Below are 25,591 nucleotides of genomic sequence, written 5' to 3' on the forward strand. Positions count from 1 at the left end.
TTCCACCTTTCTGATTCCTGATCCTCCACGGACGGGTTGGTCGTTGGATCGCCAACTTGAAGAGGGAGGATTTGCCATCGAACTTCTGGCCAGAGAAAAAACCCGTAATATGTAGCCAACATTTGGAAGAAGAATGTTTTCAAGATGACTTGGATAATAGCGCGTTGTGACAAACACCAGATACAGCACTGGGACTTGATCAACAGCCCATACCGCACCGTGACGTCACTAACCAGTAGGTGGCAGTAGTGTTCTTTGACAAACATGGATGCCTCCAGTAAAGCACATTCACATGGAAATTACTCTGAATTAAACTCAATTAACTTTTCCTTTGATTATTACCACAGATATTAATTCACACACCTTAGATTCAATATTATTATTTTATTAAAGGAAGATTAAGCCAAACTGGATGTTTGTGAAAAATAAAGTGCGAAACGTTTAGATCAATAAAACATCATTATTTCAACTCATATTTTTAATGAACTTTTTAAGGCGATTCTCAGACCTGCCATTCTGTGACACCCTTTGAAAAAACCTTCAAGAAAAAAATAAAATTAATCATATTTTTTGGGGAAGTTTAATAAGACATAATAGGAAAACATTTAAAACAATGAATTAAACACATCTGCAGCTTTCTACAATCTTAGAGTGAAACTAAAACAGGAGTTTTGAAAAGATTACAGTAAACAATTAAAGCACAGTCATGTCGGTTTGATGAATCTTTGCTGCTCAGTGTGAATTATTCCCCGAGGAGAACTGATTCAGTCCAGTCTGATGGTCCAATGTGAACCCGGTCTTTAGTTCAGCGCTCCAGGCGTCCCCACTCAGCCGGAGGGTCTCTGGGTCCTTTGGGCTTCTGGATGCGGCAGTTAAAACCTAAAGAAAAAAACAGAAAACTTTAGATTCTCTAAAATCAGGTGAATAAAAGGAACTTCAACAGGGGTCTGTGACACCTAGGGGTCCACAGAGGTACTGCATGGGGGTTGCAAAAGTTTTGGTTGATTAAAATATTTTTTTCATATTCCTCCCTGCAATTTTTTCCACTAATTGAAATGTTGATAGAACACTATTTCATACAATATATATAATTAAGGGGTCCCCGCTCCATCTAGCCATCAGTTTGGGGACCTTGGCCTGGAAAACGTTGAAATCCTCTGGACTAAAGAGTTCGGAAAGATGTTCAATCAGCTCTATTAAAAAATAACCTGTCAGTGACGGAGGGCAGCATTTCCTGACCTCTATTTAAACCACTTCTTCTTTTATCTAATTATCTTTATAATTTGTCCCGTCATGCCGTTTAGCTTCTATAGCAGATGGTTGTTTTCCTCTCTATGTTTTGTACTCAGCTGACTTTTCATGCTGTCTCTAAAGAAATGAAAGATTTTTTCCAAGCACTAAGCTCACTTAGCTGATTGCTCCTTCCTGTGTTTCCAAAAAGGCCAAAGTAAATAACCCAGTCCTTCTTTTCACTGTAGACAAGCCATGATCTGCTTATCTGTTCTCCATTTTTCATTTGGATGAAATAATAGCTGCATGAATCATGACAGCAGACAAGATAGAGGAGAGCAGGAGGCGGGGTTACCAATCTACTCGCTCTGGAGAGCAGAGTTCGCTGCTTTTAGACGTTGTCTCCAAAGTCTCCAGTAGCAGAAAAAAGTCTCTAGATTTGGCGCTAGGAGCTTTTTTGGGCTGAAACAATATTATCAGCGTTCTGATGGCATTTTAGCTGAAGGATTTTTATCAAAAACATCATTAATGTGCATAAATAAGGAATACTCCTTACATTTTAAAAATAGGCTCATTATTTTTTATTAATTTAAGCTCATTTTCATTATGGCCTGTTGGTATTTAAAGAATAAAAACCATCAAAATAATTAGTTTCATTCAGACAATTCATTTCTATGTGGTTGGACTCGGTGCTGCCCCAACCTGTTGCTCACCACATACCAAAATAAATAGTTTTTTCCAAAAGATCCAAAGTTACCATTAAATATAAAACTAAAAAAAATAAATAAGTATAAGGAAGTTTCCCTTTAATAGGATAGTGCAGTAAAGCATTTTAACATTTTGCAGTACTTTAAGTAATTTTAAAAAGGGTAATTTTACACTTTTATTGGAGTAAAAAGCTGAAGTTGATCCTCTAACTTCTAAAAAAAACTATGTTTTAAAATAATCATGAGCTAAAATAAAGACCAAACCAACTATTAACACAAAGAAATGACAAAGAGAAACAGAAAACAAAAAGTTTAACAAAACCAAACTAATATGGAAACCCCTTAATGGCAGAATAACAAAGTATGGCAAGACCTTAACAGCTAAACTGATAACCAGCTTAAATAAGAGAGAACTGATACCCATAAAACCATTAAATTTCACCATCAAACTCAGGAGGGTTTGCAGCAGTGTGAAAAATGTTGCCTTCACTTCCTCTTTTACTAACGATTAGTTTAAGCACTATGGTGACAAACAGCTCCATGCATAGTGTTAGGTTTATGCTTTATACATCATGTGCACTGTTACTTTGCTAGCTGGATTAGAGAGAGTAGAAGGCCTTCCTTCACATTGTGGATGTCACGGTGTGTACGGAGGTCATCTAATCAGGACAGCCTTCATGTCTTTAAAAATACACAGGATATGGGCACATATTGGAGCCGGTCTGATACAGGAGAGCTATCTGTAATCTTTGGGCATGGATGGCGTGTCAGTTTCTGATACGGAGATCCACCTGATCCAACACATGGACTCATGAGCTATAAGAAGGAGAAGATGACGCTGTTCGGGGCTCAATCTTTGCCGGACGCTCGCGATTGTGACTTTTGAGCCCACAGCTGTGCAAACTCCAAGTTTTTTTTTCTCTGTCCTGTAACGACCTGATCTGGAATAAACTCTGTTATTTTTTACTCCTGTTTTATAGTCCTTTTTATATGGATTTACCCAGTTTGAGTTAAGAGTAGTAAATAACTTGCTCCCATGAAAAGAACCGTGAGGAAGCCCCCGAGGCACAGCTGCCTTTTTTAGGGGACATAACTTCCTCATTTAACAATAGCTTCACTACTTGCTGAGCTTAATGCAGCTCCTTCAATGTGAACATGTCAGCCATAAGTCCACTAACTAAAATATGAATCAGAATATTATAGTGAGGGTGTTTATAATAAATAGTTTGGGTCTATGTGTGTTTGCCAGATTTTAATTTTAAGTTATAATTTGTGTCGAGATCCAAAGGTGTTGGAATTGGTATTGGCATGAGTGTAGCGATACTTGGGTCACACTATAGCAATATCACTATATATGGCGATATTTTTCCCAGCTATCAAAATGAAAGCCATAGATAAATAAGCGATGGCTGCATATGTTCAACAGAAGATCTTGATCACTCAGTTATTTTGGTATCCATGTTGTTTGGGGTTTGAATCGATCCACGTCTTCCATTCTCCTTGCTTCATCTATCTGTATGGTGCCGTGCCGCACAGGGAAATGGCTCCACGGCGCCATCTACATCTGAAAATCACAATATATCGCCAAATTGATTTTTTCGCACACATCTAGGTGTCATAGCTGAACGTTACACGACTCAAACTAAAGCGGCTAAAGATGAGCGGCCATTCGAATCGATGGTAAGAATTTGGTGATACAATACGTATTATGATACATATGTAAGGATTAGTGTTGCGCCGATGCAATTTTTTGGCCCCGATACCCGATAGCTGTGCGGTATCGGCCCATACCGATACCATCTGTTTGAAATTGATGTGTGTGTATATATGAAGAACTGCAAACTACTTGGGTGTAAAATAATTACCGTCATGGCTTTTTCCAAGCTGCTGCCTGCCTTTGGGAAGCAGGAAAAAGACGAATACTGTCAGGAATCCAGTTTGTTTGGTCTGTTTTTGTGTTTCTTTTTCTCCACCACCAGGTGGCGCCCCGTCCTCGTTGGGCCTCCCTGCACACCTGCGGCTCGTTGGATCATTATCTGGAGGAGTATTTAAGCAGTGGACTGTCACTGCCTCAAGGCCAGAGTGTTTGCCAGTTTTGGGGAATCTAGCCAAGCTGAGTTTAGCTAAGTCTAATCTGAGCCTTTATTTCTTAACGAGTTTTTTGTCTTTGCTCTCCGGCAGGAAGTCTTCCTGCATACTGGATGTTTGGCCTTCTCCCCCCTGGAAGGATTATTTGTGTTCACACCAGACATGGGCAATGTGGAGTCAACAAGTCATCTCCATGTCATGTATTTTATCTACCCAGCCAATTAACCAGGTGAGTCCAATCTGCACAGGTTAATTCACGGTGAAGATTGGACTCACCTGCTTCAGTGGCTGGGTAGAACAAATACATGACATGGAGATGACTTGTTGACTCCACATTGCCCATGTCTGGTTCACACTGAGCAGGGGAAAAAAACCTCCACATGTGCCGTTCATGTTCTTACGGAAATCCAAGTGACGGTCTGCTCCATGGCTCCTCTGGGTCCTACAAATGTCTACCTGTCCTCTCTCCAACGAGTTCCCTCTTCACTGGATCAACCCACACTGACTGGATTCGAAGTGAGAGAAGAACCCCCCCAAACGTGAGTCCCTCACTAGCATTATCCTTACGGCATCCAAGATTCCCACGGAACCTGAACTCACCTCTGTGAACATCCCTCCTCCCTTCCAGTGTACAAGATCCAACCCCTTAACCCGTACCACGATAAACCTGTTAAACCTTTGCCTTGCTCTCTCAGTGGTTCTCTGCATTTTGGGTCAGATCACTTAAATGCATCATGACAAAAACAAAGTGAATCCAGTAGAACTTTTTATTGCCTCCCTGGAATGGGGGACAATAGTTAAAGAAACTTTTGGCTCTCAAAATGGTATCGATGCCCTATTTGTTGGTTCTCGCCGATACAGATACCACCATTTTACTGCTGGTTCGTGGCCCCGCCCGATACTGGTATCGGGGCAACACTAGTAAGGATACAATATCGTGATACATTCAAGGCGATGATAATATTGCCATTTTTTAAAATAGTACACCTCTGAATAGTATTTTCTATATTTAACATCCATCTGACTGTATTTTAAATTGATACAAATAATAGCTTCTAAAGTATTGCGATATTAGACAGAGCTGTTTGAAATGATCAGACTCTTATTCTCTGCTTAAACCTGGACTCTGACTCTGATCTCCATCCCTCACATCATAGCAAACAGCTCACACATATTGTATGCAGCGTGTTAAAAGCAGGAGAAAAACAGAAGAAGAAGAAGAAAGCAGGGTGTTAGCTGCTTCTACATGTCAGCATGTGTAGATTCTTCTACCATAAATAAAGAGGAAGTCCAGCTGTAATGAGGTCTGATAGGTTAACGGCTGTGAGGAAACAGGCAGCTGTGTTATTTTTTAAGTTGTATCATATTTGAAACATGAGCTTTTAGGATATCGACATCATCAGTATGATTCAGTTTCTCTGGAGGAACCTGAACTTTACCAGTGAACAGAAGAGATGCTGTGATAACTATTTTAGGCTTCTAAACAGGGGCCAACAGTGACTTAAGGTGATGAAGCATTTTCACCATCAGTTACTTTCATTTCATCAACATTCTCCCGTAGAACTCGTCCTTTCAAATACAAAAACTCAGACTTGACTTCAAATGCTTGTAAACCAGAAACCACATTCAGCTCAGAGCTGGAATTGACCACTTAAAGTATAGAGATAGAAATAATTCAACACGCTAAATTTCAGCTAGATCAAACTAGTGGAAGTGGGTCAGGGGCGTTACTCGTAGCTCATCTTCCTCCGACCACATAGATTTTCTCTGGGGTTACCGGTTCGGGCAGTTTGCTGGCTGAGAGCAGGGATACCATGGAAACCAGGTACTGCTAGCTCTGAAACTGTTTGCTGAAGGAAATTGAAATCTCTATAAAGCTGGTCAAACGCAGGAAGCATGAAAGCCTCTGAAACTTCCTGTTTTAGACCACATAGCACCCAAACCATCACCCACAGTGGAAACTTTACACTAGTGGACCTGAAGTGAAGCCGATTCTGTGCTTAGATGTTTCTGACGCGTGGAAGAGCGGCTGGACAGAAGGAAGCTGAAGCCACGCCCCCATTGGTCTGTTTGATCTGGGTCAGTCCTCACTGTGGTCCACACTGCCTGATTCCTTCTTTCTAAACCTCCATTTACACCATTCTTTAGAAATCGTGCTGAGATCATTAGATTAGATTAGATTAGATTAGAAGAGCTTTACTGATCTCACAGCGGAGAAATTCACTGGTCACATATTGGCATAGAAGTTACAGAAGGTGCAAACAAGGAGGAAAAAGGTGCATTAAACAATATATATACAGTATATCAAGATAAATAGGATGAAGGTGCAAGTGTACATGTATCGCACACAATGAAAAACAAAATAAAAATAAGAAATAAAAAAATAAGAAATAAAAATATGTACAATCCGGATGGCTTATAAACAGGTGGATCTACTTTTACGTTAAAGTGTAGTAGGTGAGGAACAACGGTGAGGTAGCGGTATGACTATTCTATTCACATATATTGCACAGAATTGGTCTGAACACGGTAAGAGAGATTACTGTTGATTGTAAATGGAACGCACAACTGAACCGGACCGCGCCAGACACAACCGAACCGCGCTAAACTGGTGCTTCTGGCTCGGTTCTCAGATAACAAAGAGCGCATGAGCAGAACGCCTCATTCCTTACAGTCAGCCTCCGTAATCAGGACATTTCAGACTTTCCTGAAAATCCTAGCTTCCCTACCGTGCCGCATGGTTTCCAGTGATGATGCTGCTTAGCAGTGATGAACCTCAACGTCTGTCGTCGTTTCCTGCGTCTGTAAGCCCTGATCAGACGATCGTTTGTCGTATCCACTTCCCAAAAGCCGACTCTGTCACGTAAATTCATCAAAGGCTGACTTCTTCGCCTGACTCTCCGCAAAAAAACGAAATATCACAATTATAACCAAACTTCCTGAATGTTACGGGGTGTTACCATGGTGATTTGCTTGTTTACCTCTAGAGAGTAGGGATGGAACGGTTCAAGAAATCCACGGTTCAGTTCGGTTCACGGTTTTCGGTTCGGTCTATGTTGATTGTTAGCCTGACATGTTGGTCGTGTTGCTGTTAGCATAAACAAAACGTGTTGCACAATGCTTGCACACTGTTGCACTTTTATCCACCACTTTCTTTCCTCCGTCATCGTAGGTCACTCTAAATGCAAAGTGGTCCCATACAGCAGACCTATAAAGTGCTGCTGGCGCGTCTTCCAACTCCTGTTCTTTCCCACTCGCCATACCCACACAATTCTCAACAACAACTGATTTTTTCCTGCTACACCCGGCTACGCTGCTTCGCTTCTTCTTCTTCTTGTTTACTACTGGTGGTTGGCTTTGGTCGCAGTACCGCAACCTTCTGCTCTGGAGTGTAAACGCTTCGCCTATGAGAAAAAGGAGCAGCGCATGAACCGAACTCAACACACGCGAACCGAAGCGAGACAGTCGAACTGAACGGTTCGGACGGTTTTCATAAACCGTTACATCCCTACTAGAGTGCAGTACCGTATACCGCCACCAGACCATGAGAACGGAGCGGAGCACGGTGCAATTCCCGCTCCCCGCTCACGAGGATGTTCGCTCATTCGCTCCACCACTAAAGGACGCCAGGACGCTCCGCTCAAAATCAGCTCCGCACTCACCTTCATTTTCCTGCCGCTCCCACGAAATCGCTCCACGCTCGCTCCAATTTTCAGGAGATGGCATTTTCTGACATTTTTCCTTGCTGTAATGATTCCAGGGCCCTGGGACACACGGCGTTTGATCTAACGATGTGACCGATACATGTGGATTTCTGCCATAATTAAACAGGCTGTTAAACTTGAAGAGGGAGGATTTGCCATCGAACTTCTGGCCAATTCAGTTTATTTTTCAATTCAGTTTATTTTTCAATTCAGTTCTATAAACCTTTTTCTAAGGAAAACCAGCTGATTGCATCGACTCATTGACTCTTCAGCAATCTCTCACACTAAGCATGCTTGTAGCGACAGTGGAGAGGAAAAACTCCCTTTGAACAGGAAGAAACCTCCAGCAGAACCAGGCCAGAGAAAAACCCGTAATATGTAGCCAACATTTGAAAGAAGAATATTTTCAAGATGACTTGGATAATAGCGCGTTGTGACAAACACCAGATACAGCACTGGGACTTGATCAACAGCCGACACCGCACCGTGACGTCACTAACCAGTAGGTGGCAGTAGTGTTCTTTGACAAACATGGATGCCTCCAGTACAGCACATTCACATGAAAATTACTCTGAATTAAAAACACTGATCATTTATTGAACAGGATGGAATCATTTCAGATTTAAAGAACTTTCAGAAGTTTGAATTCTAATATGTCACTCTGTGTTTAATGAATGAATTTGATTTACAGGTTCCAGTTCTACGTGACCAGCACCTGTGTGGTTCAGAAATAAAACACTCAGCTGTAACGGAAGGAAGAGCAAGCCCACATGTTTCTCTAAAGCTTTTTGATTTGTCCACAAACTGGAGCTGTAAGCAGCCAGATGTGCAGCGTAGGGCGGCGATGCTGAGCCGTCTGAGGATTTAGCTTCGATCTAAACTGATGGAGACTTTGGCCCCGTCCACACGAAGTCAAAACGAACACGAAACGCTGATATTTTCCAAAACGTTTGCCGTAAAGACGGAGACGTAAAATAAATGTGAGCGTCCACACGAATGCATGAAAACGCTGCAAAATGTATGCCAGGCCTGTAAGTGGCGCTGTGGTGCCAAAGCAAAAATAAGCGACGAAATGTTGGGCATGCGCACTAATATTTATACATGGTTGCCCTGCGGGTCCATTTTCGTGGTTCAGTCAAATTCAGGTGCTGAACTATGTGGTCGATATTGCTCTGTTCTTCCTGGAGATATTCCAGAAGAAGAAGATTCTGTTGTAAGCCCGACAGCAGGATGAGTAGCATTAGCAGCAACGGCGCCATTGTTGTTGTGATACTGGTCGCGCATTCGTGTTTAGAGGCGACGCTATGACGCATGCGTGTAAAAAAAAATATGCGGTTAGAGCGTAAAGATGGAAACGCGAAAACGGCGTTTCGAAATCTTCCCACTCTGAAGGCTGAATAAAAAAAAGATCGTTTACAGACCCCCGAAACGCCGGCTTCGTGTGTATGAGAGGCTGGTTTGGTGAAAAATTTGTGCGTTTAGGCCAGGGTTTGGCTTCGTGTGGACGGGGCCTTTATGACAATGTTTCTTAGAACAGCTGGTGTGGCTCAGGAGTCTGGATACGCTGCTGATGGTACGTCCTGTTCAGCCTACCTATCAGTTTCCTGTTGCCTTTCTGCAGGAAGTTGCTGTGGTGGGTGAAGCTTTTTTCTGCTGAGTTCTCACACCTTTCTGTAAGTGATGCTATGAGGTTACTGCTGCAAACAGAAAAACTGCTGCAACGAAAGAAACGGCTCGCCCTGAATCAAACCGAATAATGTCTCATATTGCTGTTTGAATACCCCAGGCATTATTTTAATTATCTACTGCACAGTTTAAAAAAATCCTGCTTTTAGGTCAAAAACTTCTTTGGCTCCCTCCTCAGGACAAAAAGGTTACTACAACCTCGGATGTGAACCATTACTCTTTTCCCACAGATTTAAAAACCCGTTTAAATACGGGAATAATTGGCTTTTAGAGACAGTGGGAACAGTTCACTGACGAGTGTCTACCCGAGTCAAACAACTTGGCAAGCGACCCACGTTGAAATGTCCTCGGCTCTGATCGCTATCGGCCCGCTAAATTACGTGATACCATCGAACTTTACATTCGATAAACATGGAGCAGCTCTGGTGAGAGGGATTCAGACAGATAATAGAGAGAAACAATTACGCACTGGCTTCCTTACATTATACTCTCCATTGTTTACTTCCCTGATTTCCATCGTAACTGGTGACATCATCCCGCTAACCCAGTGTGATGGCGTCATCAGGCTCGCAGCTGCCAGTGAGGGGTTAGACCAGCTTTATTTGCCAGTATGAAGGGAACCAAATGCTGATTGTCAACCCATGTTTGAAAAACACGCGTTGACGCGCTAATATCAGGGGTAAAGAGGCTGAAGTAAAGGTAGCGGCTCTTCCCCGGGCATCTGCTCTCTGCTTACACACGGTGATTCACTTAGGGACAGAAAAAAATGTAATTCAAGCCTTTCTAATGGAAAATAATCAATTTTTCTCATTTTAACATGACCAAATTCTTTAAAACTGGATAAAAACAATCTGCATCATCTTTCCAGCCTTAATTAGTGAATTGACACCAGTTCTGTGTCAATCAGTCACATGATCTAAAAGCTATTGGGAAAAAAAAACATGAATTTTGCAGAGAAAAATTATTAATAAATGGAAAATGATTCACAGGACATTAAAGTAACTGTTTCCTGTTTATCTACAGCGAAGGTCTTCAACGGGGGTCACGACCCCAAGGAGGTACTGCATGAGGGTTGCGAAAGTTTTGGTTGATTTTTTTTTTTTATATTCCCCTGCAATTTTTTTCACTAATTGAAATGTCTTTAAATCCACATTAACATGAATCCAACAGACTGTAGTAAACAGATTAATGGAGGCAGAAGATGTCTTTCAGTCATCAATGCACACATTCAGAGACACACAGGAGCTCTTTCAAGCTGGGCACCGTTTCATTCACAACACCTGTCCCATCAACAAGGAAGCAGAAATACTTGAATAATCCCAGGGAGGGATTACTTTAGTTACATTACTCCATCTGCAGAGATGGCAAAAGTACTCCCTTTCCGTACTTGAGTAAAAGTACAGATACTTGTGTTAAAAAATACTCTGGTAAAAGTGGAAGTACTGATTAAACTTCTTTACTCAAGTAAAAGTAACAAAGTACAGGCTTGTAAATTTACTTAAAGTATAAAAGTAAAAGTAGAAACCACTTTTTTCATGCCGTTGCCTACATTTTAAATGGATGTCTGCTAATAGGACTAGATCTCCGTTGTGTTCATTTTCAATCATCTCGTCGTCCATGCTACTATGCTAACGCCACCGCCACCAGGCTGCAATGATTTGCCGCGAATGAATACCGCCGAATCTGTCGATTCATCTTGTAGTGGTGCGTCAAATGCAACGTAGATTCCCATCCAATTAGATTGAATTTGGTATTGATGACGTGAAAAATAATAACGGTAACTCCATTGAAATGATTCAAAACTAAAGTAACGAGACAATTTTTTAAAATGTAAGGAGTAGAAAGTACAGATATTTGTGTAAAAATGTCAGGAGTAGAAGTAAAAAGTCGCCATAAAATTAAGTAGTAAAGTAAAAATATCAGAAAAATCTACTTGAGTACAGTAACGAAGTATTTGTACTTCGTTACTTCCCATCTCTGTCCATCTGTAATAGAGGGACTATAGGACCAGTTTGATAGACCACTATTTCATACAATATATATAATTAGGGGGTCCCCGCTCCATCTGGCCATCAGTTGGGGGTCCTTGGCCTGGAAAACGTTGAAGACCCCTGGCTTAGAGTGTTTGGATCAGATATTTATTGACGGTTCCATGATAACGTGAGCGGAGGGAGAACCTCTAAGGCTGTGGAGTGACTTCAGTTGAACTTTAGTAAAAGATCTAAACTGGAGCTGCATAATGGAGGAGCTCCAGACCACTAGGGGGAGACAGTTATCAAATGCAAAAAGTAGTGATCATCTGTCCGAACCTTAGACATTATATACAGACGCCTTAATGGACGCTGTGGGCAGCGAGGCCAACATGCCTGCAGGGTTACCTCAAATCTATTTATTTTATTATTCTATGTGAACTAGCTTTAAACAGCCAGCACTGGTGTTAAGTTCATAAGTCACTTTATTTTATTTATTAGTTTCCTTTGTCAGGTGTATTTTATTTGTTTTAATGCAAGCGTTTGTGTTTGTGCCTTTGAACCTTAACAAAGTTCAAAATAAATATGCAAATATAGTCAGAACATCTTCCATGTCTGCATGTGTTCCTTAAAATTGTGTTTTTTTTTTAATCAAAAAGATGAGAGAAAATGTTAAAATGTGAAATAATTTTAGGAAATGTTAAATATTATCTGCTGACAAAAAAGTAAAAGGTTAAAATGATGTCCTGACTAAAACTAGACTAAAATGTTGACAGTTTTTGTTGACTAAAACTAAACGAATAAAATTATGTTTTTCTGTATTTCTAAAATAAAGACTAAAATGCTCTGACTTATAGTCGACTAAAACTAGACTAAATAAAAATGCGATGATGTTGACTAAATGTGATAAAAACTAACAAGCGATGCTGAAACTGGACTAAAACTGAAACTAAATTTAAAAATGGCTGCTAAAATTAACACTAGCAATATTATATATTTATATATATATATATATATATATATATATATATATATATATATATATATTTATATATTAGGATCCGCCCTCTTTTAAAGTGGAGAGGGTGGGTGTTCCAAAAAATCTATGAAAATCCTCCTTAATACCTTTAAGGTGGATTTTTTGTTTTATTTGTTTGGGAAATTGAGAATTTATGTCCATCCTGGTTTCTCGTGTTGGGGGCCCTAAACGGGCTAGGACCGCCCCTGGATTCAGTTGAACTCAGAACAGACGTAGCTGCGTTAATCTGACCGACTGGTAATCAAAGCAAGCAGCGATTTTTCTGGGCTGGTTTGACAGGAAAACCCTTCATTCTGGTGATGTTTCTCAGCTGGAGGCGGGTGGAGGATACCGGCTCCACTTTATAACCCTGACACCACCCAGACGGATCTGGTTCTGCTCTGGAGAACTCACCGATGCTGCCAGGTGCAAAGAAACTGCTGGAGTCTGACGCAGGAGAGGAAACGTCTTCATAGTCGGGATCACCTGCTGACAGATCATCAGCTAGAAGAAAAGAAAAAAGGCTCATAAGTTTACATCCCGGCCCCTGCATCCTTCCCATAAAACCCAACAGACCTGACACCAGGTGATAGTCTGAGCCCTCTATGGACTGACTGGCTGGGGTGGCGATGTCGTATATGGGTGAGGCCGACGGCGGCAGGGAGCGAGGCTTCTCTTTGGGTTTCACCGTGCTGTAGATGGGCGCCGAAGATGCTCCTTTGCAATCGTTGTCATAGTGATGGGATGAAGGCAGCGTCCTGGAAGCAGAAGAAGATATTTTCTCCTTACCTTCCACACCGCTGTCCTAAAACAGACTAATCACGTTCTTTAAAGCAGGACAGTTTCCAGATTAGGAGGACGTCTCCATCATCTCCCATGATTCATTGTAAATGGAAGCGGATTGGTTGATCTCTGGATGCAGTGGTGGAGGATCGCATGAAAGTTCAGATTAAAACATTAAATATATAGAAATAAATATAAAATCTGTTAGTTCATTCTCTCTCTTTCTTATATTGCCTTCAGTCTCAAATGACATCATTTTTTGCTATCAGTGTGAATTTTTGTTTTCTCTCATAGGTTATATTTATTTAAAAACTTTCCTTTTTGATAAAGCTTCTAGTTAGAGTGGCTCAGGTTATCCTGAGCTATCTCTATAGTTCTGCTGCTATAGGCTTAGACTGCTGGAGGACATAGGTACCCCTTTTTCATCATTCTGCTTCATTCTATCTCTATTCTCCCACTCTGCAGAATCTGTTAGTTCAATCTCTAACGTTCTGCTCTCTCTGCTTTTTCTCATAGTAGCTTCATCTGGTCTGTTCCTGTTTGGCTGTGACTCCATCCTGGAGAGAAATATCAGCTGTGCTGCTGCCATCAACACCTTTGTTTCTAGATGTTGGAGCTTGGCCTGTTTTCCAGTGTAGTCCTGTTTCTCTGACTGTGACTAACTGGATGTGTTCTCTTCATCCTCTGACATGGGAGCTGGCTCGGAGCTCGTCTGCCTGGCTGTGTGTTTCCTGGACGGGGCCGCCTGTGGAGCTGGTTGACAGTTGCCTTTTGTATCTATGCTTCTTTTTCTATGTCTGCTTCTGTCTCCTTGAACCCCAGTGGGCCTCAGCAGATGGCCGCTCACACTGAGCCTGGTTCTGCTGGAGGTTTCTTCCTGTTCAAAGGGAGTTTTTCCTCTCCACTGTCGCTACAAGCATGCTTAGTGTGAGGGATTGCTGAAGAGTCAATGAGTCGATGCAATCAGCTGGTTTTCCTTAGAAAGAAAACTTTGAATCAATCTGACTGGATGATCTGATGAACTGGAAAGTGCCCTGAGATGACTTGATGGGAATGGGAGCTATAGAAATAAACTGAATAGAATTGAAATATTGAACTTTCTGTGTTTCAAAATAAAAGTTTAAAATGTTTTTTGTTCAGAATATTGTTATGTTGAACTGAAACAATTTCTCGGTTAATCCAAGTTTCTCTGAATAATTGTTGCTTATTGTGTTGAATCTACTGTGTGGAAGTTAAAGAATCAGATGATTTTGAAATGTTGATGTTTGTCTTTTATTTGTTATGCAGTAAATCTTATTAAGCTTCGAAACAAAATAACAGAATATAAATTTACTGGAGGGTTCAGGTCGGTGGAGAGACTTCGTCTCAAGTGGAAGAGTTCAAGTATTTAGGGGTCTTGGTCACGAGTGAGGGAAAAAGTAACTGTTAGACCCTGATATAAAGAGCTGGGTAGCGCTGTGGCTAGCTGTGCTCACTAGCTAACAGGTTAGCCTCTTTTAGCTCGGTCAGTTAGCCATATTAAGCTACACTACTTTAAACTTTGTGTCAAAAACACCTGTTCATTTCTACAAATAAAATAACTGTTTTATTTGTCTAAAATCTCTATGAAAGTCATTTTTTAAGATGTTCCATTTGTCCTCCTCTGACCTCAGATCTTATTAAGAAGAAATTATATCAAGACTGACAATTATTGTTTTCTACTTTCAGCGACTTTAGATCCAATCAAAGGTAAAATAATATGATATAATATAAAAATATATGTTGAGATTGCAGAAGAGATTTGATCCTTAGGAAACGGCGCCCTCACAGGTGAAGGAGCAGGACCGTGAGCTGATGATTGAACGCAGGCTGGCTGTAGTGAACTCAAAGGTGAGATGGGATCATATCTTTGACGTGCACGCTCACTTAAAGGCGGAAAAGCCCAACAAATTTGGAATATTGAATTCGCCACGTAGAGCCAGCAAGAAAAGACTCAAGGCTGATGGAAAATTCCTGTGCAGCCTGTTCTCAAAACAATAAGTGTTATTTGGAATTCAGCCCCCCCCCCTTATCAAAATCTCCCCTGGATGTTATGGTGGAAGGGCCCAGAAGAACTGCTCCCCCTGCTATAAAGTGTGAAATATGCTATTTTTCCCCCTCTCCCTCATCAACGAGGCTCCTATCTTTCCACAGAGGTAAAGGCGGCGCTATAGGGAACCGCCTCATGGTGGGGCCCTCAGCAGCCATAAGAACGCAGCAATGGCAGCGGATGGCCTCAGTAAATCCTTCCCCCTGTCAGCAGCCCCCATCAAAATGTATGTGATGCAGGACTTGTACTGAAACTGCAGATTTTAGTTGACATTAAAGAAATTGATTGATTGTTTTTTGCTGCTCTCCTAACCCTTAAAGCTTTCTCATAAATGGTGAGAGGTGTTGCTGATGTTCCGCTGTATTTATAAACCCGTTCTAAGGTTTCAGTCAATACGCCGAGTCCAGCTGCTGCTGATGGGGTTTAGCCCCTAGAACCCTACGGACCCACCGGCGGGTCCAGCTGCTACGTGACCTCGTAATTTTAACAAACCCCCAGTATTGATGTAAAAAACACATTTGGCACAGTTTGGTGACATTTTTGGATAAATGTGCCAAAATGGCCTCTCCGCCTAAGAAATTTCTCACTAATACCATTCTAAAATAAATATGATTCATCTGATTGAGTCCAAATTTGGTATATTTTTACACAACATTTAGATTTAAAAGTCTGTACTACTTTTTTGTGCTATAAATAATATTTTGGTAGTGTTTTGCAATGTTTATTTCAAAGAAAATTTTGGCGAGGTTCAAAAAATGCTAAATATTTTGTATTTTGTCCCTAATATTTCAGGCAGGGTCAAAGCTACAATGGTGCTGACACCAGAAAACCATTCTATGACATCTTACCTTTACAGACGTACCAAAAGTTTCTTCTTAAATCTAATGGCTGTGAGGCTATAAGTGATTTACTTTTGTGTGTTTTTGTCAGGCAGAAATTTATTTATACCACCTTAGGGTGTAAGAGGTTAAACTAAAGCATTCAAAAGAAAAACATTTAAATAAAGCGGAGAACATTCAGAGTCAGACTCTACCTGCTTCCAGGTTTGGCCCGTGGTGTCACCACAGGACAGTAGGCGGGTTCTGATGTGGTTCTGTGGGGTTGCTTGGGCTTGTTGACAACAGCGTACGTGTCATTCATGGTAGGCTTTGATAACCTGTGAACAGAGAGAGAAGCTGATGCCAGAACCACCACTCATTCTGCAACATCATAACATTTCAACTCGGTTTTTTATGTTTATTGTTATGGGTTTAATCACTGATTAATTTCCATGCTGAGCAAACATCAGCTCAGAAGCTCTGCAGCTTTTAAACCCAGATCCATCCATTAACATGCAACTATTCTATCGAACTGAACCGTTAACTTCACAGAAACAGCTTTTTATTACCCAGAACAGAAATGACTGTTACAGGAACTAAATCTGCTAGTCATGGAGGTTTTTCTGCAAACTAAACTAGTGGAATCACACTTTGAGAGCGAGGCGTCTGTTTACAGTTCCTCTGTCTGAAAAGGCTAAAAGTAAGAAGAGATCAGCCTGATAGAGGAAGCAGAACCGGTGTTGTGTCAGAAGAGCATACCCCGTCAGACCGGCATACCCATATTCAATACGAATGCGCATCAGATTTGAGTTTATCCCTTTAGTTTTGAAGAAAAATGGACTTTAAACTATCTCAACGGCGTGTATCCCTTTAGTTATATACAAAAAAAATATTTCATCACTTCCTTTCTGGTGTTTTTTGAAGCGTATGGCCTTAAATAGTTTTTTTTTGTACATGAATAAAGGGATACACGCCCCCACATTCAGGCTGCTGCTCTATACGATAAACTTTGAAAGTATAAACAACAAGTTAGGCTCCCAAGTAAAGTAGGTCACATGGTTAAACATAAGTAACTCACAAACATAAAAGTAGTTAGTAATTAAATAAGCAGCACCAATGGAAAAAGCAAAAATTAAATAGAAAATAATTAGTAAAGATAAAAAAGTGCAATAGAAATGAAATAGAATACAATGAAAGAAAAAAAATTACATATTATTGCATTAATAAGGTCATGGCCGGCGTCGAGGTAGTTTAAAGTTTTTTTTCGAACAAAACTAAAGGTATAAACTAAATTTTCAGTTTGTATGTTAATAGTCTTCCTGAAGTCAATCTGCAAATGTATGCTGATGACACCATTGTTTATACATCGGACAAAAGCGGTACTGTTGTCAGTGAAAAACTTCAGAGCAGTCTGCAGAGATTATCGACATGGCTAAAGGACTCTTGCTTAACTCTCGATACAAATAAAACAAAGTTCATTTGCTTTTCAATTAAGAAAACATCATTACAGTCTTTGAACATTCAGATTAATGAGGTCCCTATTGAACAAATACCATTAAGCGATTGCATACAGAGACTGCAGGGCAATAGCAGATCTACCAGAGCAGCTTTGGATGGAAATTGTAAGGTCCCCTTTGGAAGAACCACTTTTGCTCAAAGGTGATTGTCTGTGAGAGGATCTGCAGCTTGGAACTCACTTCCTGTTCACTTAAAGTCTGCAACCAGTTTGCTGGTCTGATGGGTATGCTGGTCTGATGGGTATGCTGGTCTGATGGGTATGCTGGTCTGATGGGTTTGCTGGTCTGATGGGTTTGCTGGTCTGATGGGTTTGCTGGTCTGATGGGTATGCTGGTCTGATGGGTATGCTAGTCTGATGGGTTTGCTGGTCTGATGGGCGTGCTGGTCTGATGGGTATGCTGGTCTGATGGGTATGCTGGTCTGATGGGTATGCTGGTCTGATGGGTATGCTGGTCCGATGGGTTTGCTGGTCTGATGGGTTTGCTGATGGGTTTGCTGGTCTGATGGGTATGCTGGTCTGATGGGTATGCTGGTCTGATGGGTTTGCTGGTCTGATGGGTTTGCTGGTCTGATGGGTATGCTGGTCTGATGGGTTTGCTGGTCTGATGGGTTTGCTGGTCTGATGGGTTTGCTGGTCTGATGGGCGTGCTGGTCTGATGGGTATGCTGGTCTGATGGGTATGCTGGTCTGATGGGTATGCTGGTCTGATGGGTATGCTGGTCTGATGGGTATGCTGGTCTGATGGGTTTGCTGGTCTGATGGGTTTGCTGGTCTGATGGGTTTGCTGATGGGTTTGCTGGTCTGATGGGTATGCTGGTCTGATGGGTATGCTGGTCTGATGGGTATGCTGGTCTGATGGGTATGCTGGTCTGATGGGTTTGCTGGTCTGATGGGTTTGCTGGTCTGATGGGTTTGCTGATGGGTTTGCTGGTCTGATGGGTATGCTGGTCTGATGGGTATGCTGGTCCGATGGGTTTGCTGGTCTGATGGGTTTGCTGATGGGTATGCTGGTCTGATGGGTATGCTGGTCTGATGGGTATGCTGGTCTGATGGGTATGCTGGTCTGATGGGTATGCTGGTCCGATGGGTTTGCTGGTCTGATGGGTATGCTGGTCTGATGGGTATGCTGGTCTGATGGGTTTGCTGGTCTGATGGGTTTGCTGGTCTGATGGGTTTGCTGGTCTGATGGGTATGCTGGTCTGATTGGTTTGCTGGTCTGATTGGTTTGCTGGTCTGATGGGTATGCTGGTCTGATGGGTATGCTGGTCTGATGGGTTTGCTGGTCTGATGGGTATGCTGGTCTGATGGGTTTGCTGGTCTGATGGGTATGCTGGTCTGATGGGTTTGCTGGTCTGATGGGTTTGCTGGTCTGATGGGTTTGCTGGTCCGATGGGTATGCTGGTCTGATGGGTTTGCTGGTCTGATGGGTTTGCTGGTCTGATGGGTATGCTGGTCTGATGGGTATCCTGGTCTGATGGGTTTGCTGGTCTGATGGGTTTGCTGGTCTGATGGGTATGCTGGTCTGATGGGTTTGCTGGTCTGATGGGTTTGCTGGTCTGATGGGTTTGCTGGTCTGATGGGTTTGCTGGTCTGATGGGTATGCTGGTCTGATGGGTTTGCTGGTCTGATGGGTATGCTGGTCTGATGGGTATGCTGGTCCGATGGGTTTGCTGGTCCGATGGGTATGCTGGTCTGATGGGTATCCTGGTCTGATGGGTTTGCTGGTCTGATGGGTTTGCTGGTCTGATGGGTATCCTGGTCTGATGGGTATGCTGGTCTGATGGGTTTGCTGGTCTGATGGGTTTGCTGGTCTGATGGGTATCCTGGTCTGATGGGTATCCTGGTCTGATGGGTTTGCTGATCTGATGGGTTTGCTGGTCTGATGGGTTTGCTGATCTGATGGGTTTGCTGGTCTGATGGGTTTGCTGGTCCGATGGGTATGCTGGTCTGATGGGTTTGCTGGTCTGATGGGTTTGCTGGTCTGATGGGTATCCTGGTCTGATGGGTATCCTGGTCTGATGGGTTTGCTGGTCTGATGGGTATCCTGGTCTGATGGGTTTGCTGGTCTGATGGGTTTGCTGGTCTGATGGGTATCCTGGTCTGATGGGTTTGCTGGTCTGATGGGTATCCTGGTCTGATGGGTTTGCTGGTCCGATGGGTATGCTGGTCTGATGGGTATCCTGGTCTGATGGGTTTGCTGGTCCGATGGGTATCCTGGTCTGATGGGTATGCTGGTCTGATGGGTATGCTGGTCTGATGGGTATGCTGGCCTGATGGGTATCCTGGTCTGATGGGTATGCTGGTCTGATGGGTATGCTGGTCTGATGGGTATGCTGGCCTGATGGGTATGCTGGCCTGATGGGTATGCTGGTCTGATGGGTTTGCTGGTCTGATGGGTTTGCTGGTCTGATGAGTTTGCTGGTCTGATGGGTTTGCTGGTCTGATGGGTTTGCTGGTCTGATGGGTATGCTGGTCTGATGGGTATGCTGGTCTGATGGGTATGCTGGTCTGATGGGTTTGCTGGTCTGATGGGTTTGCTGGTCTGATGGGTTTGCTGGTCTGATGGGTTTGCTGGTCTGATGGGTATGCTGGTCTGATGGGTATGCTGGTCTGATGGGTTTGCTGGTCTGATGGGTTTGCTGGTCCGATGGGTTTGCTTGTCCGGTGTGTTTGCTGGTCCGATGGGTATGCTGGTCCGATGGGTTTGCTGGTCCGATGGGTATGCTGGTCTGATGGGTATGCTGGTCTGATGGGTATCCTGGTCTGATGGGTATCCTGGTCTGATGAGTTTGCTGGTCTGATGGGTATCCTGGTCTGATGGGTATCCTGGTCTGATGGGTTTGCTGGTCTGATGGGTTTGCTGGTCTGATGGGTATCCTGGTCTGATGGGTTTGCTGGTCTGATGAGTTTGCTGGTCTGATGGGTATCCTGGTCTGATGGGTATCCTGGTCTGATGGGTTTGCTGGTCTGATGGGTTTGCTGGTCTGATGGGTATGCTGGTCTGATGGGTTTGCTGGTCTGATGGGTTTGCTGGTCTGATGGGTATCCTGGTCTGATGGGTTTGCTGGTCTGATGGGTTGCTGGTCTGATGGGTCTGCTGGTCTGATGGGTCTGCTGGTCTGATGGGTATCCTGGTCTGATGGGTTTGCTGGTCTGATGGGTTTGCTGGTCTGATGGGTTGCTGGTCTGATGGGTCTGCTGGTCTGATGGGTATCCTGGTCTGATGGGTTTGCTGGTCTGATGGGTTTGCTGGTCTGATGGGTTGCTGGTCTGATGGGTCTGCTGGTCTGATGGGTCTGCTGGTCTGATTGGTTTTCTGGTCTGATGGGTATCCTGGTCTGATGGGTATGCTGCTCTGATGGGTATGCTGGTCTGACAGAACACCAGGCGCTTCCCTGTCACCGTCTAAAGCTTTCAGCCCAGAAGCTTCCTCAGTCTCCATCCTTGTGGGGAGGTTTTAAAGCTGCGTGTGGATCTCCATGTCTGCTGTGAATCCAGCCCAGAGACTTCTCTTCTGGGTCGGAGAGTTCTGCTCAGACTCGGACTGCTAATCTGTGATGTGGGCATTTGCCCGGTGGACCGGTCCTAATTTCAGCGTGCGAGGGCCGGCCCTCCTTAAATCATAGCGGCCCCAACACTCACTCTCTGGCTGAAGCTCCTATCTGTGACAGTTAATAACTACAGAAGCTAAAGAAGTAATCCAATGTTAACTACCTAAATGATGCATGCAATAGCCTATATATAGCCCTTCCTTTATGCTCATCCTTGTGTTTGTTTGCATATGGTGTCATTTTCTTTTTCTTCAAACTGTAGAATCCTTGCAACAAACTAAATTATAATAAAACTAAAATGCTTTCTTTTAACCAAACTGCGATATTCCTCTTGCATTTGACGAATTTATGTTCAAATATTTTGCAAAAACATGCGGTGCATGTTGGGGTTTGCATCTAAAGGCTAATCATTCTAATGTGAATGAGCAATGGAAACATAATCCATTGCTCGCTAGCTGTGCTGTGTGATGTGTTCAACCGTGTGGATTAAAGTGGAATCTGGAATAACTATTCTTAATAGTAGTAGTATCAGTAGGACTGCTGGTTTGGGTCTGTTGACTGATGGAACCTTGGTGTTTATATAATCCTATTTCATTGCCAACATGCCGCCTAGACTCTGACGCACCGCTGAGCTTTCATGGATTCATTCTTGAAGATCTGTCTGCCTGCCTCTAGATTTTATTGTTTTATGTTGGTTTTTTCATCCAGGTGGTTTCCTGTCCCAGACCAACACCACCTGGTTTCTGTAACGGCTGAATATTTGCATCTCTACAGGAAGTTAATCTACTCTCCACTTCCTCCTCCAGCTGAGCGATCGTCATGGTTACGGCGCACGCCGGTAGGAACGGCTGATCTCTGAGTTTCCTAACGCTGATCCTCACTTTTATTTTTACAACTTTCTCCTGCTCACACTTCCTCTTTCTCCTCACTTCCCACCTCCACTCTCCCTTCTCTGTTCTCCCTCGTTTCCTCCCTCAGCTCCCCCCCCCCTGTCTCCATGGCCTGGTTTCCACAGTAACATGGTAGCATATGGAGATGGTGGGATGACGCCTGACAGAGGAGGGTGAGAAAGTGTTAATTCAACACCTCGGGGTGAAGCAGCCAGTCTGTCTCTCGGTGCAAAGAGCACCCCCCCCCACCAGCTGGTTTGTACCTGTTGATGGACGATGAAGCTGCTGCCGAGGTTCTCTTCTCTGTTTTTGTCACCTGCAGACGACAGGACAGAAATTGGTTCAATTCCAGGTTCTGCAACATTTCTTCCAAAACCATTAAACTCTGTTGAATGTTTTTATACATAATTTATTCAGGTTTGTATTGCTTTATATCCCACTTTTGTTGTCATAGTAACGCATTTCCAATCAAGAAGGAGATCATGCACTGCAAAAAATGATTTGGAAATAAGTAAAAAAATGTCTTAAATGTCTTTTTTGTATTTACTCTTAATATCAGCCTGTAAATAAGATATTTTGCCGATGGAATTAGTATTTTTACTCTTAAAATAAGATTATTAAATAACATGCACTTGAAATGAGACTATTTTAAATGTAAGTTGTCTTGTTCCATTGGCAAATTGCTAACTTAGCTCCTCAATTCAAGAAAAAAAATGACAAATTTGAAGAAAACATGACTTATTTAGATGGACAATTTTTGCTTTGTGTGTTTGATAAACTCTGAACCATCTCTGGATTTTTCTTGGAAGGTTTGTTATGAAATCAGTGGAAACTTGAAGCACAGAGAACAGCTTCACTTCCCACAAAAACAATGTTTCACCCTCTGGGTCTGAGGAACAAACGTCCTGGTTTGTTGGTTCCTGATCTCTCGGGTCGGGTCGGATCAGTGGATTAGGGATGCTCCGTCCATCTCAGTTATTGTCTCCTTAAACCAAACACCTCACCTGCGTTGCCTGCATGGCGGCCGCTCAGGACAGCTGTGGTTACAATGCAGCTTAGCACCATGTTTGTGTCATTGCCAGAAGGCACTGTAAACTGCTTTCAGTTTCTTAGACTTTATAAACCGCTAAACACAGATCTTTTATCTTTTTTTATAATTAGTAAGCGAGGTCCTCAAAAAAAAAAAAAAAAAGGTGTGATTTGTAGAGACAAACTCAACAGCAGCTTAGTTTGCTGCTCTTTGTTTGGTTGTTTTTAGACTCAGAGTTAAAGAACGGGGTGAGAAGTGGCCCTGGGCTGGTTGACAGAGCAAAGACTGCTCTGGGTCACTGTCACTACCCGATCAGAACCGGAAGCACGATCTGTTCCGGAAGCACGATCTGAACCAGAAGCACGATCTGAACCGGAAGCACGATCCACTAAAAGTACTTATTTCTATCCTTAAATCACTAAAGAATGCTAAGCTAAATCTTTAAAAAAAATGACTTTTCTGAGACAATTTGATGCTTTTTACATTTTCTCCGTCAAACAGCTTCTCTGACGTCATCATCAGTCATGCTCAGGGCAGTGTTTATCAGCATTTTAGTTGTTTCCTTGTTTAGATTACGCACTATATAGCATAATGTTAACATAAAAAATAAAGGAAACTGAAAAAGATTAGATTTATGTTTAAATTCAAAGCCGAAAAACGTAGCTCCTGGAAGTAGCATAGGATCCCAGAAGAGCGGTGAAACAGAAAGGATTTAAAAGCATTTATTATCTCAGAAAATATATTATTAACCTTTAAAATGTTTTAGTTTATTATGCTTATTATATTTAGGGAGGGAAAAAGCTATTTAGCTTTTTTACAAAGTAAAATGAAGGGTGAGCCAGATGTGTATCTGGTTCACAGATGAGCTGATGGTATGGATCGGGTAGTGACAGCTAACAGTACCAAACGCTATCACGAGCTAATGCTAACTCTAGCCAATACTAATGGTAGCTAATACTAACTCTAGCTAATATTAACAGTAGCTAATGCTAACAGTAGCCAATACTAACGGTAGCTAATATTAACTGTAGCTAATGCTAACTGTAGCTAATGCTAACAGTAGCTAACGCTATCACTAGCCAATACTAACGGTAGTTAATACCATAGATATCCATAATAAAGGCTAGATGTCTTACGGCGGAGTCTCAAACGTCATCACCGGGCGGCCATCTTACCACAGGCAGGCTTTCTGTTGTGCTCTGTGGTATTTAATGTAAGGTGAGTGATCAGCACGGACACAAATACTCTTATCTCATTGAATCCTTGACGGATTTACAAACAGTTTGGTTTCTTACAAACGTTATGAACGTGGCTATAATTCTTGATGCTTGAACATGTCGAAATTGCAGATTTTCTTGTCGAAAAATGACTTGATCGTGCAGCATAGTTGTGCATCACGGTTACTTGCGCAAGTTATCAATAACGATTGTATGACAATTAATCTTTAGTGTAAATTACAATCTTTGTGGATGTGGTTGTAGCTATTAGTTGGCTAATAACAATAATCTGAGTGTTGTTGTATTTTCATTATTAGCCTAACGTTAGCTGGCTAAGAACAAGAAGCTGCGAAGTGAGACCTAAAGTTAGTAAGTTAGCAGCTAACGTTACAGTTTAGCTAGCTGCTAACGTTAACCAGCAACTTTGCATCAGTGGAAGAGGCAGAATTTATACATGATTAATGCATGATTTCCAATCGATTTGGTTTGTCAAAACATCTTACATTATGTTACAGGAATTTGCTGGGTCTATTAATAGGAAGATGCCAGACTTTTGTGCAGCCTACGGATGCTCCAATCGCCGTAGTGTCAAAACGAGTGCCAGTGGGATCACCTTTCACATGTAAGATATGAAATTATGATTGGTTTTTGGGATAATCGTTAGTTAATTAGTGGATGTATGTACAATACAGGCTCTGGTACACAGGAACAGCGGGGCTATGACTTAATAGTATTACAAGATTGCCAATAGTCAAAACCTGAGGGAAATCAATATCCCAATGGCCCAAAAAGATAAATGTTCCCTTAATTTCCCCATGGTTATTATAAATTATTTTAATAATACAACTCTTATTTCAGGATTTGTTGTGCGACGGGCTCTAAAAAAGCTGTCCTGTGATGTCTGCCGTGCCAGCTTGGTAACAGATGCTGCATCTGCCATCAAGGACCAGAACTACCACCTGCTGAAGTTAAAAAACAATGGAGGTCTGGTGATTCCATCAGAAGGCACAGTGATGGTAGTCAGGGCAGCAGAGTGGGTTCTTCGTCAGACCTCATGTACCAGACGATCACAGCCCATCAAAGTGCTAGAGGTCGTGTACATTGTACGGAAGAGGATAGGGTCAGAGGATGTGTTTGTGCTTGGAGAGCACATCGGAGAAACGCAGTATGGCATAGACAGCCACCACCATACGCTGTTAACATTGGTTGTGTCCTTGTTTTTTAAGTTAAGGCTGCACCACATTGCCAAAATAACCAACCTTGGCTTACAGAGCAACAACATGCGACAGAAACACAATAAAACCGTCCTTTTC

General features: G+C 42.4%; 1 protein-coding gene across 2 annotated transcripts in view; it reads right to left on the reverse strand.

Moving 5' to 3' along the window:
- Nucleotides 1–753: 753 nt before the first annotated feature.
- Nucleotides 754–25,591, reverse strand: part of ptpn18 (protein tyrosine phosphatase non-receptor type 18) — a 50,739-nt gene continuing 25,901 nt past the window's right edge. For both annotated transcript variants that reach the window (XM_038271219.1, XM_038271218.1), the window contains 5 exons: nt 22,295–22,347; nt 16,288–16,410; nt 12,980–13,161; nt 12,818–12,907; nt 754–879 (listed from right to left, as the gene is read on the reverse strand). In XM_038271219.1, coding sequence (XP_038127147.1) covers nt 806–879; nt 12,818–12,907; nt 12,980–13,161; nt 16,288–16,410; nt 22,295–22,347 — 522 coding nt within the window. In that variant the 3' untranslated portion in view covers nt 754–805. The remainder of the gene's footprint in view (nt 880–12,817; nt 12,908–12,979; nt 13,162–16,287; nt 16,411–22,294; nt 22,348–25,591) is intronic.

Source organism: Cyprinodon tularosa, unplaced genomic scaffold, assembly GCF_016077235.1.
Source record: "Cyprinodon tularosa strain WSP-4 unplaced genomic scaffold, ASM1607723v1 ctg796, whole genome shotgun sequence".
In the NCBI taxonomy this organism is placed as follows: Eukaryota; Metazoa; Chordata; class Actinopteri; order Cyprinodontiformes; family Cyprinodontidae; genus Cyprinodon; species Cyprinodon tularosa.